Below are 14,699 nucleotides of genomic sequence, written 5' to 3'. Positions count from 1 at the left end.
TTGGACTCTAAGCCTTATACCAGCATCCCCCTTGTCTTTCCCAACCCTTTCTTAGGACTTTGGACTGAATTACACTACCATCTTTTCTAGTTTTCTAGCTTGCAGATGGCAGGCTGTGGGACATCCAAACTTCTATAGTTGTGTGAGCCAATTCCCCATATAAATATTTTATGTAGACAGTTCCCAACTTATGATTAGACTTACCATTTTTAAAATGATGCAAAAGTAAAAAGCACTCAGTAGAAACCAAACCTGGAGTTTTTAATTTCTGTCTTTTCTGTAGGCTAGTGATGTGTGCTAAGATCCTCTGGGCAGCAGCAGCTCCCAGTCAGTCACTTGACTGCGAGAGGAAAGAATCAATTCTTTGCAGTGCACTGTGCTGCTGAGCTAGCATGTTCCACTGGTTAGGTGTAGTAAATGTATTTTTAACTTACAATATTTTCAATATACAGGAGGTTTATCAGAACATAAATTGTTGTAAGTTGAGAAGCATCTGTATACATATATATATATATATATATATATATATATATATCCTCATGGTTCTGTTTCTCTGGAGAAAACCGACTAATACAGTCACCATTGCTGATTTCAAGCCACCAATGTGATGTCCTTAAGCATGGAATTGTTAAAAGTTATGTAGGAGCACACCATTATATAGCATATCCACCATGAAGATACAACTGTAATAAATAAACCCAAGAACATACACAGTAGAAAAATAATTAATAGGTTGTAGTGTACTTATTACCTTTGCTTTAACACCATTTATTTTAAGTAACTTATTTAATGTTTAATAATGGCTATGCTTAACAACTGATTCCCAAAATTCTTGAAAATTTAACATTCTTTCCTTGTGGGTCAGTGTGGACCAGCCTGGCTTCAGTATAACACTAAAATGGCTATCTACCACTCTAAAATTCACATTTATATTTCCTGTTTGTTGGAAAGATGAACTCAATTTAAGTTTCTTTTTTAATGTGTGAACTTTTTATTTTTACTTTATTTTTTGTTGGTACATTATTATTAGATATAATATTGAGTCCACTAATGAATATGGATTCATTGTGCCTTATTCATGCATTCACATAACAATTTGATCAATCTCATTCCCCCAGTACCTTCCCTTTTTCTCCCCTCCACCCTCCCTCTAATCTGCTGCCTCTACTAACTTCAGATTTTTTTTAAATATATGTTTTTAATACCTTTATTTAATTTTTTAATTTTCATGTGGCGCTGAGGATTGAACCAGCACCTCGCACATGCTAGGTGAACACTCTACCGCTGAGCCACAACCCCAGCCCCCAACTTCAGATTTTTAAAGAAGGGGTTCTGTCTCAGACTGGTTGAGTTATCTGCCTGTGATTGAGCTGTACAAAGCATTTGTGGTTGATCCAGAGGGAGTCTGCCTACTTCCCACAAGGAGATCCCCAGAAGCAGCCCCACTGTGACTGCAGGGCACCACCCTAAGAGGTGCCCATGACAGTGCTGCAGACACACCAACACCACTCCCTCCTCTGCTTGGTCTTTCAAGACTACACAGAATGTGTTTCTGACTCACCTGCTCTTTCTCCCCAGAAAAATGACAAAAAAATGTGTAAGTGGTTTTCAAAGTGTTGTCCTGGATCAGCAGCATCTGCCTCACATGGGAATTTGTTCAAAAAGCAAAATTTTGGACCCCACTCCAACTCTACTGAATGAGACATTCTGGGGATGGAGACCAGCAGTCTATGTTTCAAAAAGTTCTCCAGGTTATTCCGAGGTATGCTAAAGGTTGAGAGCCACTACATTAGGTTATATAGCTTGCCTTTTCTTTTGTTGTTTCTTTTTTTAGAAGTTATGTTTTATCCTATAGGGATAGCAACAAAACAAATACAGGTCGACCATCCTAATTAACTTTGGTATTTAACTCCAGTCCCCAGAAATGACAAATAATTTCTGAGGATGTATTTTTCCTACAGAGGAATAATCTCATCAATTGTATATCGATTTCTAGTTATTTCTTCTTTTAGAAGATGACTATTTTCTAATTTCTGTGAATATTATAGCCTCAGATACACTATTAAATCATGTACATCTAGCATAATTTAACTTTTCAGGATATATTTCTCGATTTCCAAACTTGCTGATGAACCTCCTCATGGTAGGAGTTATATTTTGGCATTTGGTTTAAGTCACAGAATCTAATGTAGTATAGAACTCATATAAGACATCAAAAAATTGGATTAGATAATTATGAAGATTTTAAAAATATTTTTTTCTAATCCTTTGCTTTCTTTTACAGGCATTATTTTAAATTTACCATGTACTTTCAAAAGTGGATATGCTGGAAAAAAACCTATGAATAATTTCAAATAATTAAATAAAACAGAAAATGACAGGTAACTGGATTTCCCCTCCAAATTATGTAATTTGTACTAAATTCAGGTGTAAAGAAAACAATAAGAATCATCAGTGGATCTACTGCCTGAGTAACGACTCTGGCATGTTTCCTTCTAATCATTTTTCTATATTTGTTAAAAAACAGAAACTGTATGCTACATTTATGGTTTCAATTTTCTACCTTTTTTTTTCAGTGCTGGGGATCAAGCCCAGGATCTTCCTGTGGCAGGTAAGCACTCTCCCACTGAGCTATACCCCCAGCCCTCATTATTCTATTTTTTAAACTAAGCATTACTTCATAAGCATTCCCATATCTTTGAGTCTGTGTTTTTGTGTGGTTCCATGTTATCCATGTATGTACTATAATTTATTTCTCCCTTTCCCTATTTAGGACCTTTAGGGTTATATCCATTATTTCACTGTTTAAATTAATTGTCATAATTAACATTATTTCACCATTTAAATTATAATTATGATGAAATGGGATCCATATTTTTTAAATAGATACATTCTTTCAGAGGGAGTTTTGATTGTTTTTGCAGTGTTAATCTAAGCTCATCTGGCTCTCTTTCTCCCCTACTGTTCTGTGAGATTTGCTCCCCAGTTTGCTCCTTCAAGTGTTTATCTCTGTCACTCTTTGGTCCCAGGCCTTAATCATGGTTTAAGGCTTAACCCTGTTTGCATAAACATCAAAATCGATAAAAGTCTGAAATTCAAAAGGAGCTAGTGCCCTCTCTGTTTACACTGAGAGTTTCCAAACTGGACAGCTGGTCCTTGGGGGCTCTCTGTAAACTTTCTTTACTGCAACAATCATCCGTGTCAACACTTAAGGCTTTTGTGTTTTAAATCTCTAATCCCTAAATCAGGGGAATACTAATAAATTATTTGCTTATTAAGTTTTAAATGACTCAAGAGACAGATATCTATGCAAAAAAATGTTACCATGTTTAAATCAGGGACTTTTTCTTTGTAAAATATCTTAGGCTTTCAAAAGCTATAAAAATCAGCAAAGCATCTTGGGTCAAAAAGAGGATTAAATGGGCTGGGGATATAGCTCAGTTGGTAGAGTGATTGATTGCCTTGCCTGCACAAGGCCCTAGGTTCAATCCCCAGCACTACACACACAAAAAAAGTGAATTAACTTCCTATGTTGGTTTATTTCTGGCAAAAGCCAGATATCTTTTAGATCAAATAATACACACACACACACACACACACACACCTTCCTAAATTGAAATGAACAATTCTCTGTTATTTTTATTTTGATAAACCATACTTTCTATTATCAATTGAACAGACTAATATTTCCTTTATTTTAGAATGGGGAAAACTAGCATGTCAAATATTGTTCAATTATGACAATTAAAAAAGTTTTATTGTTACTGGGGATTCACCCAAGGGGTTTAACCACTGGGCTACAACCCCAGTCCTTTTTAATTTTTCCCCCAGCCCTTTTTTATTTTTATTTTGAGACAGGGTCTCACTGAGTTGGTTAGGGCCTCACTGAGTTGCTGTGGCTGGCTTTGAACTTGAGATCCTCCTGCCTCAGCCTCCCAAGTCACTGGGATTACAGGTGTGCGCCACTGTGCTAGGTCTTAACATTTAAAGAAAAACTTTCATGGCATAAAACCAAAAATAAATTCATTATAAATGGTTTTTAGGTTAAAAATAAAAACTGTCCAACACACTGCAGTCCCAGCCCTCAGAAGACTGAGGTGGGAGAACTGCTTGAGCTCAGGAGTTCAAGACCAGTCTAGGCAACATAGTGAGACTCTGCCTCAAAATAAAAATGAAAACAAAATCTCTGACATGTATTTTTTCCTCCCCAATTTAATTTTTATTCTTGAATTGGACTTAACTTTTTTCTGACTACATATCTGATCATGTTATTCAAAATCTTATTTGACATAATTCCTTGTATCTTAGATAATAATGGAAGGACATTAGAAATCAACACAATAAAACACTACAGAAACTATATAAATGCAGAGAGATTGAACAATACACGTCTGAATGATGAATGGATGAGAAAGTAAATTGAGGGAGAAATTGAAGAATTCCTAGATTCAAATGAGAACAGTGACACAACATACCAGAACCTCTGGAACACCATGAAGGCAGTTCTAAGAGTAATGTCTACAGCTGTAAGTGCCTACATAAAATCTGAATCCTCCTTAAAAAACCTAATAAGCATGTCAAAGCCCTTTAAAAGAGGAACAAACCATTTGCAAAGCCAGTAGAAGGAAGGAAGGAAGATCAGAGCTGAAATCAATGAACTTGAGAATAAAAACACAATACAAAGGGTCAATGAAACAATGAGCTGTCTCTTTGAAAAGAAGAACAATATCCTTTAGCCAAACTAACCAAGAGAAAAAGAAGACTCAAATTAATAAAATTGAGATAAAAAAGGAGAAATCACTACAGACATCACAGAAATCCAGTAGATCGTTGGGGACTATTTTGAAAACCTATTCTCCAATAAACTGGAAAACTTAGAAGAAATGCATTCATTTCTAGAGACATGATCTGCCAAAATTGAATCAAGAGGACATAGAAAACCTACATAGATCAATAACTTGTAATGAGACAGAAGCAGTAATAAGAAGCCTCTCAATAAAGAAAAGCCCAGGGCCAGTTGGATTCTTAGCCGAATTCTACCAGACCTTTAGAGAAGAACTATTGCCAGTACTCCTCGAATTATTCCATCAAGTGGAAAGGGATGGGACACTTCCAAATTCATCCTATGAAGCCAGTATCACACTCATAACAAAACCAGATGAGGACACATCAAGGAAAGAGAACTAAAGACCAATATCCCTGATGAACTCAGATGCAAAAATATTTAACAAAATATTAATAAATCATATTCAACAACATATTAAGAAGATTGTACATCTTTACCAAGTTGGTTTTATTCCAGAGATGCAAGGATGCTTTATCGTTTGCAAATCAATAAATGTAATTGATCACATAAATAGAGTTAAGGACAAAATCACTTAGTCATCTCAATAGATGCAGAGAAGGTCTTTGACAAAATTCAGCACCCATTCATGATAAAAGCACTGAAGAAACTAGGAATAGAAGGAACCTACTTTAACATCATAAAAGCTATATATGAAAAACCCCCAAACTGCTTCTCGGTCCGGGTCCTGCTGAGGACCGGTCAGGACTCACCCGTTGCTTTGGTTGCCCGGCAAGGGGAACGAAATGCTGCCATTCGCATAGGATACCAACATGGCAGAGATCTGATGTCATCAGAAAGCGGCGGAGGAGAGAACTTCATCAATACCAGCGGNTATGGCTATGCCCCTTCCAGGGTCTGGTTGGGGCAAGCATTTACCCTTATTTTATAGGTGAGGAAACTGAGGGCCAGAGAAATGGCTTCCCTGAGATCCTGCAGGGCCTGGACTGAAACTGCAGATTGTTGATTCTTAGCCTACAACTTTTAACTGCACAGGCCAGGATTTTTCTCCAAGTCAGGGAAGGTGGAGGTGATGGAGCCAATCGAAGGAGAATGTCTGTCTAGATTTTAAAAACTTTCTGAAAAAAAAAATAAATTTATATAATAAAAAAATAAATAAAAAATAAAAAGATAAAAAAAATAAAAACTTTCTGATGCCGGGCTCATTGGTGCACAACTTGGGAGGATGAGGCAGGAGGATGGCAAATTTGAGGCCAGCCCCAGCCACTTTAGGAAGACCCTCAGCAACTTAGTGAGATCCTGTCTCAAAATTAAAAAAAAGGTCTGGGGATGTAGCTCAGTGGTAAAGCACCCCTGGGTTCAATCCCCAGTACCAAAAACCAAAATAAAATGTGACAAATTCAGATTAGCCCGGTGCAGTGGTACACACCTGGAATCCCAACGACTCAGGAGGATGAGGCAGGAGGATTGTGAGGTCGAGACCAACCTTGTTGTCTTACTGAGATCTTGTCTCAAAATAAAATAAAAAGAGCTAGGGACGTATTACAATGGCAGAGCACCCCTGGGTTCAATACTGGAAAAAATAAATAAATAAAAAACTAAAACTCAGCACCTGGGCACTGTCCTCTCAGAAGATGGGCACCGTCATCTTTCAACCCCGGTAAGGGGAAGGGTTAACCAGGAGAGCTTCTGGGAAGAGGCAGCATCAGGGCAGCTCTGTCCCCTTAAAGGAGGATGACACCCACCGTGGCACAGGCTCCAAGTGCTGGGCAGTAGGTCTGACTGGGGCCTCCAACCTCCCTCCATGCTGGGTTTCCCTCCGGTGGCAGAGACAGGGCCACAGGCCTGGCTCTCACAGGTGGAGGTGCCATGGACGGCCTCCCTCCCATGCTGACTCTGGAGCCCAGACCCTCAGGGGAAGCAGAGACTACCCGCAGGGTGACCTGCCCCACTGGCCCGCCAATGCCTGCTCAGGGGGCCACGGACACATCTTAGCACTCAGAACCCCCCATCCCTGAGCAGCACTGTGAGGAAATCACCCTAAACCCCACTCTGTCACTGTCATCTCACCCACATCTGCTCACGGTCAAGTCCCAGCTTCTACACGGGCGTCCAAGGGAAGGCCGCACCCCCGGCTCTGCAGCCCCACAGCGTTCAGCCCACCCCTTCCCTCTTTACCCCTTGTCTCTCTTACTGTCCCCGTGGCACTGTGGCACTGTCACCATCTAACATGCAACACTGTTTACCTATTTGTCTTTATTGTCTGTTTCCCTTAAAATGTCAGCTGCAGGGCCGGGGACGGCAGGCCAGGTCTGTTTTACGGTGTCCCAGGTCCTTTTGCTCTTGTGGTGCTGGGTGCTGGCGACCCAGGCAGGGCCTCACCATACTAACTGGGCCACACAGCCAGCCTTCCAGGGGCTCAGCAGAGTCCAACTCTGTGCTTACGAACACTCCTGCCATTGCACACTCACACCTGTCTTTACCTCTGCCTGTGTGTCCCTGCGCTGAGTGCCCTCCAAGGCCTTGGGCTGAACCATGCCCGCTCTCACAGAAAACCTCCGGAGATTACACCTGCCCGAAGCTCAGCCTCTCGTCTCTGACTCCCCATGCAGACAGTGCTAGGCCCTATCGTTCTCCCCTTCTCAAGGCCAAAGCCAATTCCAGAGGAAGAAGGAAAGCCCTGTGGGCCGGCTGCCGTGGGCTTGCAGGGACTGGGAGTGACTGGTCCAGGTCCTGGGAGCAAGGCTCTGGTATCCAGCAGTTTTGCCCCAGGGCAGGAGATGAGGCCTATGCTTTCTTCTTTGACCATGAGAGTCTTTTGCTCCAGGTGTGACTCCAGCCAGGGGAGCCCAGGGTTGAGATGGGAGGTGTCTTGTAACCCAGGTGGGCTTCTCAGGCCCAATAAGGCCAAGTGAGGCCCTGCAACCCTGAAGCCCAGGCTCTGCCTCGGGGGCTTCAAGTGGGCTGAAGGTTCAGAATCCCCTTGACCTTGGGGTCCTTCCCTGAGAATACTTTGAAGAAGTTATCACCAAGCAGGCTGTTTCCTGTGTATAGAAGGGGAGGAGAGAGAAGATTAAACATAGAAACCCAAACCAGGCAGGCCGGTGAGTGAAAACCAGAGAAGTGGAAAGGGAGGTGGACTCGGGGGAGAGATGTGGTTGGGACAAGGTACAGGGCAGCAGGAAGAGGAGCCCCGGAGAGTGGCCTGAGGCTGACCCTATGTCCATGGGCCCACTGGTAGATCATGCATAGGTAGGCCAGCTGGGCTGAGAGGCCCTGGGTCCCAGGGTTCCCTCTCCCCCTGCCTCACTGGGCCCATGTGGTCACCTACCCTCATGCTTCTTGGGTGAGAAGGGAAGACATGTCCATGAACCACAATGGCTTGCAGTAAAATAGTCTGTAGTACAAGGATTAAATGACATAAAATACAGAAAACACACCTTGCCTGGAACAGTGTTGTTATATAATGTCAGGGCCTCCCCCAAGTCCCTGACTGGCACTGTCCCTGCAAACCTTCCTGTGGTCACTTCTAACAAAGTTGGAGTCCACAGAGAACCTGCTGGTGGTGAGCTCCATGGAGCGGGAAGGAAGCTGAGGCACTTGAGAGCCCTCGCCCTGCGCTGGGTGTGGGTAGTGCTCTCGTGTACCTTGTCCGGTTTGGGAGGTCCCTTGGCTTCCCTTGGCTCCCATCCACCCCTTGCCCTTTCTCACCCAGCTTCCTCCAGCCCGGCCCTCTGACTCTGGACATTCCTGAATGGCCATGCCTCCCCACGGCCATCACCAGCCAGCCAGCGTTCCAGAATGCAGCCTTTGGAACTGACTGCCTTCCATCCTGGGTTTCCGAGCTGTGTGACCTTGCACAAGTTCCTCAATCTCTCTGTGCCTTTGCTGCCTCATCTCTTATTCCCCACCTTTCCTGTTCTCTGGAGATCCAAGTGGGAAAGTTTTGTCTCATCAATGGCCAGCAAGTTCTAGAAGGGTACAGAAAGCGCATTTATTAGACCATTCTGCCTTTTTAAAATCTCTACCTCCAGCCTGGGGTGGTAGCTCAATGGTAGAGCCCTTGACTAGAGGCCCTGGACTCAATTCCCAGCATGGGGGTGGGGGGCTGCAGGGGTTAAAAAAGATCTCTACCTTAAGGGGGAAAGCTCACCCTATGTTACAGAGGCAGAACCTGAGTTTCCAAGAAAGCCTGGGCCCTGTCCAAAGCCACCAGGCCTCTCTGCCTCTGGGGCTCTCTCTGCCTGCCTTGGGTCAATTGCAACTTGATTTCTGGACTATGAAGTGGGCCAAAGAAATTCCAGCCCAGAGGTGGCCAGGGGTGATTAGGAAAGAGGTGAGTGAACATCTAAAATGCTTTGGCAAACAATAAAATAAAATGAGATGAAACATTCTTGCAGAGGACAGTCACCCTGCAGAGGCCTGTTTGTGGGGGACCAGCCCACCCTGGCATGTCTGTCAAATGGTCGATGATGAGAGAACAGGAAATATGCTGTGTCTGAAGAGCTGGCCAGAGGGGGACTAGGCAGTGAGGGGGACTTAGGACGGACTCGGCCTGTGCACCCTCTTAGCAGACACACGTGCATGTGTACCGGCGTGGACAATTTTCTTCTGGCTGGCTACACCAGACACTGTTAGCCAGTCACCTTCAAAGAGGCTGGGGAGACGGACGAGGGAAAGTGTAATTTCACTTCACACCTTTCTCTTTTGTCTGTCTTACATGTGCATCTATTATTGCTATTTTTTTAAATGTCAACAGATGTTATCTGAGCATATGGGATTATGAGCCATTCTGTTCTTTTTCTGTGATGTCAAAAAGGAAAGAGGTAATGAAAACGTATGAGGGGGGCCAGGTATGGTTCTGACAGGTCTTGTTATTGAGGGCAGGAAGGGCCTGGCTGGGTGCAAGAGGCCAGAGGACCCCAGAAGGGGACTGCATCCAGATGGTGTTTTTTTTTTTTTTTCCTTCCACTGGGAGTCTGGAGTGGTCCCTGAGGGTGCCAGGTCAGGACATGGGCTTCAAGGCCTCTTTCCCGCATAAGCGGAACTCCCAGAGAGCTGGCTCCTCATTTGGGGGCAAGAGCCAGACCCTCCCATCTGTCTGCCTGCAGTTTGTGTGTCCTGCCCATCCTGCTTTCTGAATGTCTGGCCCCAGGTTGGTGCTGAGGATGGTGGCCAGGTGCTCTCTCCTGAGTCCTGTCCTTTTGTTATCTCACAGGAACCTTCCTGTGTCCCTGTAGCAGGTGCATGGGGCAGGGCCCCAGCCCACTAGCCAGTCGTGGGGGACCTGGGGCTGATGCTCCAGCTTTCTCCTCGGTCCTGGCTGCTTGTATTCCCCAGTTTGCAGTCGCCACTGGCGGAGCACAGATGCAGAAGGCTATTGTCTCTTGTGGATCACTAACTCCTGACCACCATACCATAATCATGGGAGACTTCAACACACCTCTCTCGCCACTGGACAGATCTTCCAAACAAAAGTTGAATAAGGAGGTGAAAGGCCTCTCCAATGAAAACTGTAAACAGTGAAGAAAGAAACTGAAGAAGACACAAGAAGATGGAATTACCTCCCATGTTCATACATAGGCAGAATTAATATTGTTAAAATGGCCATACTACCAAAAGCAATATACAGATTTAATTCAATCCCTATCAAAACACAAATGTCAAATGTCGTTCTTCATAGAACTAGCAAAAAAAAAAAAGTCCTAAAATTTATTTTGAAGAATAAAAGACCCAGAGTAGCCAAAGCAAATCTAAATCAAAAAGCAATGCTGGAGGTATCACAATACCTGACTTCAAATTATATTACAGAACTATAGTAACAAAAACTGCATAGTACTGGCATAACAACAGACCAGCCCAATGGTATAGAATAGAAGTCACTGAGATAAGCCCACACATCCACAGTGTTCTGATCCTTAAGAAAGTTTCCAAAAGCGTATCTTGGAGAAAAGACAGCCTTTTAATTTTTTTTTTTTTAGAGAGAGAGAGAGAGAATTTTTTAATATTTAGTTTTCCGTGGACACAACATCTATTTTATTTTTATGTGGTGCTGAGGATCGAACCCAGCGCCCCGCGCATGCCAGGCGAGCGCACTATGGCTTGAGCCACATCTCCAGCCCCTTTTAATTTTTTTTTTAAAGACAGCCTTTTAATAAATGGTGCTCGAAACACTAGTTAGCCTTATGTCGAAGAATGAAACTAGACCCTAATGTAACCTGCACAAAAAGCAACTTAAAATGGATCAAAGACCTAGGAATTAGACTGGAAACTATGGTACTTCTAGAAGCAAATGTAAGGTCAACAATCCAGCATATAGGCACAGGCAAAGACTTTCTCAGTAAAACTCCTAAAACTCAGAAAATAATGCCAAGAGTTAATTAAAAAGTTAATTTAATCAAAGTAAAAAGCTTATGCATATCAAAGGAAACAATTAGGAATGTGACAAGAGAATTTATAAGAATCAGAGAAAATCTTTGCTAGCAACTCTTGTGACAGAAGATTAATATTCAGAATATATAAAGAACTCAAAACACTTTACACTAAAAAATCAAATAACCCAATAAATAAATAGGGAAATGAACAGACACTTCTTAAAGAGGAAATATAAATTCACAACAAATATACGGGAAAAAAGTTCAACATTATTAACAATAATGTAAATTAAAACTACACTGAGATTTCATCTCACTCCAGTCTGAGTGGCAATCATCAAGAATACAAGCAATAATGAATGCTGGAGAAAATATGGAGAGAAAAGAACACTTTTACACTGCTGGTGGCACCATAAATGAGTACAAACAGTATGTAAATCAGCATGAAGATTCAGCGAAAGACTAGGAGCTGGGGTTGTGGCTCAGCAGTACAGACCTTATCTAGCTCATGCGTGACTCTGGGTTCGATCCTCAGTACCACATGAAAAATAAAGGCATTGTTTCCAACTACAACTAAAAAATAATTTTAAAAAGCCTAGGTATGGAACCACCATATGACCCAACTGTACCACTCCTCCATATTTGATGCATACCCACGTTTATAGCAAGCAGCACAATTCACAGTATCCAAACTATGGAACCAGCCTAGATGTCCATGAATAGATGAATGAATAAAGAAAATGTGGTATATTTACAAAATAGAGTTTAATTCAACCATAAAGAAAAATAAAATCATGTCATTTGCAGGAAAATGGATGGAACTAGAGACCATTATAGTAAGTGAAATAAGTCTAATTCAGAAGGTCAAGGGTTATATGTTTTCTCTCAAGTGCAAAAGCTAGAGAGGAAAAAGGAAAAAAAGGTGGGGGCAGATCACATGAAAGTCAAAGGGCGAGCAGTAGAGGAAAGAGACCGGGGCGTGGATAGTATTGAGGGAGGGGGTAAGCGCTGGGAGGTGATAGTGGATAAATTATATTGTAATAGTGTGTGCACATACGAATATGTAACAACAAAATCCCATCGTTATGTTATAATGAGCCAATAAAAATGTGGGAAAAAAGACAAAAAAAATCTTCATTGCTGAATGCATGACAGAAAAAAGATGATCTGTTAGCTTAAGGTAGATGTTGAATAATATTATCAAGCTACTTATGCAATGTAAAGTTGAGGGAGTAGAGGAATACCTTTGGTGGATGAAGCTGTTTAACTCCACAGGACATTTCACCGCCCTTTAACTCAACACCTACAAGCTAGTATAATTCAAGTTTTTCTCATTCCGTATCTAGTACATTAACCTTGGCAAGCCAGTAACTTGGGGAACTCTAATGAGAACTTCTAGTAGAGATCGCACCTTAACAAAACTGATGTGTTCTAGTAAGTAGGCTTTTGGACCTAACCAGCAGGTACAAATGTACAAGACGTCGCCCACTACCTCCTCACTCTTCAGAAGGCTTGGTTTTCAGTCCATTTTCACAGCGGGGACTGCGAGCGCGTTTCTGGAGGGTGCCGCCAGGCGGCGCTGTTCCAAAGCCGCTTCACTAACAAGCATCTCCGGCGCTTTTACCCTCCTCTCTCTTGTTCCAGCTTCCGCCGGAAGCCAATCCCGTCAGTTGTCCTCCGGTAGTTTGGTTGGTTTGTAGTGAGTGTACGGCGGCGGGCTGGCTGAGGTTAGTTCCCAGGAGGTGGAGAGGGGATCTGGAGCTTAACCCCGTGCAGCGAGATGGACATTTTGAGATCAGAGATTTCCCGGAAGCGGCAGCTGGTGGAAGAGAGAAACCTGTTGGTGGTAAGGGTCCTTGTGGTTGTGGGGGCTGAGGGTCGAAGAGTGGTGTGTTTGTGTGTCGGGGGATGCCGGGGTGAGAGCATTTAGGGCCGACGTGGGGCTCGGCGACAGTCCTGCCTCTGTCCCGGAGGCCCTTTCTAGATCCGTCCTTCGGTCCCTCTCTGGGGATCTTCACGGAGGGAAGTGTGAGAATTGCAGGAAAACCCAAGGTGTTTTTGTTGTTGTTGTTTTGTTTTTTGCAACTTTCCCCCTGGCAGTTTACTTAGGTCAACAACTCGCGCTGACCCACCCATCTGTCGACACTCTCCGGATCTACCTCAGTCCCGAGGGGTGACTTGTGTCGTTTAAGGGTTTGTGTCCAGCTGAACAGGAAGGACGGTCTCAGATCCCGTCTTCAGCGTTCCTTCTTGTTAAACTCAGTCTTTTTGTTTCCCCGTCTTTCCTCTTCCCCAACACATACAGAGTTTATGGGTCTGCTCTTCATGGGATGGAAAGCTAAGACTTTTTTGGAGAGGTACTAAAAAAAAGGAGAAAGAACAACCTGATTTAGGAACCTCCTTAAACTGTTCTCCTTTCCTTTATTGCATAACAGTGATTTAGGTCACCAGTTTTCAAAGCTTTTAGTCTCAGGACCTCTTCATACTCTTTAAGTTATTGAGGACCCCAGCTTTTGTTGATGTATCATATCTATTAGTATTTACCAAATTAAAAGTAAAATTGAGAGACTGGACAGATTTCATTACACAACATAAAAGTTGTATTATTTAATATCTGCTGATCTAATGTGGTTTCTTGAAGCCTTAGGAAACCATCAAGCTCATGATGGTAGGCTCAAGTACTCCACACTTTTAATTTTCACTTGAAAGCTGGAATTTCATCATAGCCAACAAATACTACTAGTTCTTTTTTTGAAGTGATGGTCTCATGGTGCTCAGTTTGGGGAAGTTGTCTGACAAATATTCAAGTCTGGATAATTATGGTTTGTCAGTATTTATGTATGACAAAATGGTATTCCATGAAGAAGAACACTGATTTAGTTTACAGCTTGATTGTTTGGTTGCTTTTCCACCAGATAACCATCATACTTCGGTAAAAAGGAAAAATTATTTATGTATACTTTGTTTTGTCATATAGGATGTGAAAAAATGTCAAGGATTAATACTTAGTAAAATTAAAATTTTGCTGTAGGTTGAGCATTCTTAATCCTGAAATCTGAAATCCTAACAGAATCCACTTTTTGAGGGCAGACATTATGCCACAAGAGGAAAATTCCACACCTGACCTCAGTGGAATTTTCAAAGCATAGGCACACCAAAACATCATATAAAATTACCTTCAGGCTCTATGTGTGAAGTGTGTATAAAACATACATGAACCTTTGTGTTTAAATTTGGGTTCCATCCCCAAGGTACCTTGTTTTGTATGTGCAAATATTCCAGAATTCAAAAAAATCTGAAATCCAAAACACTTCCAAGCATTTAAATAAGGGTTTTTCAACTTGTACTTCATCAAGGAGATTCAGAAGTGAAACTGGCTCCCTCTGAGTACAACAGTTTTGTGCCACTGCCTTAATTATTTCTAAGGCTGTGGCCAGCTTTACCATGCTTTTCACCTACAGTGCAGATGTCAACAGAGTAAATAGACTATTTTTTTCGGGGGGGGGGGTATTACTGGGGAT

At 42.4% G+C, this 14,699-nt stretch overlaps 1 protein-coding gene across 3 annotated transcripts in view; it reads left to right on the top strand.

The window, feature by feature from the left end:
• Nucleotides 1-2,591: 2,591 nt before the first annotated feature.
• Prpf18 (pre-mRNA processing factor 18) overlaps nucleotides 2,592-14,699 on the top strand; it is a 46,677-nt gene continuing 34,569 nt past the window's right edge. The window contains exon 1 of one of the 3 annotated variants that reach the window (XM_048809189.1): nucleotides 2,592-2,611. Coding sequence is in view for 2 of the 3 variants with exons in the window: in XM_015483515.2 (XP_015339001.1) it covers nucleotides 12,959-13,024 (66 nt within the window). In the remaining variant the exon portion in view is untranslated. Of the gene's footprint in view, nucleotides 2,612-12,824; nucleotides 13,025-14,699 lie in introns of those variants that run through there. The other 2 variants (XM_015483515.2, XM_048809188.1) reach the window with 2 other exon arrangements.

This window comes from Marmota marmota, unplaced genomic scaffold (assembly GCF_001458135.2).
Source record: "Marmota marmota marmota unplaced genomic scaffold, marMar, whole genome shotgun sequence".
In the NCBI taxonomy this organism is placed as follows: domain Eukaryota; kingdom Metazoa; phylum Chordata; class Mammalia; order Rodentia; family Sciuridae; genus Marmota; species Marmota marmota.
Note: the sequence above shows the minus strand (reverse complement) of the source record. Positions and strands in the feature narration are given on the sequence as shown.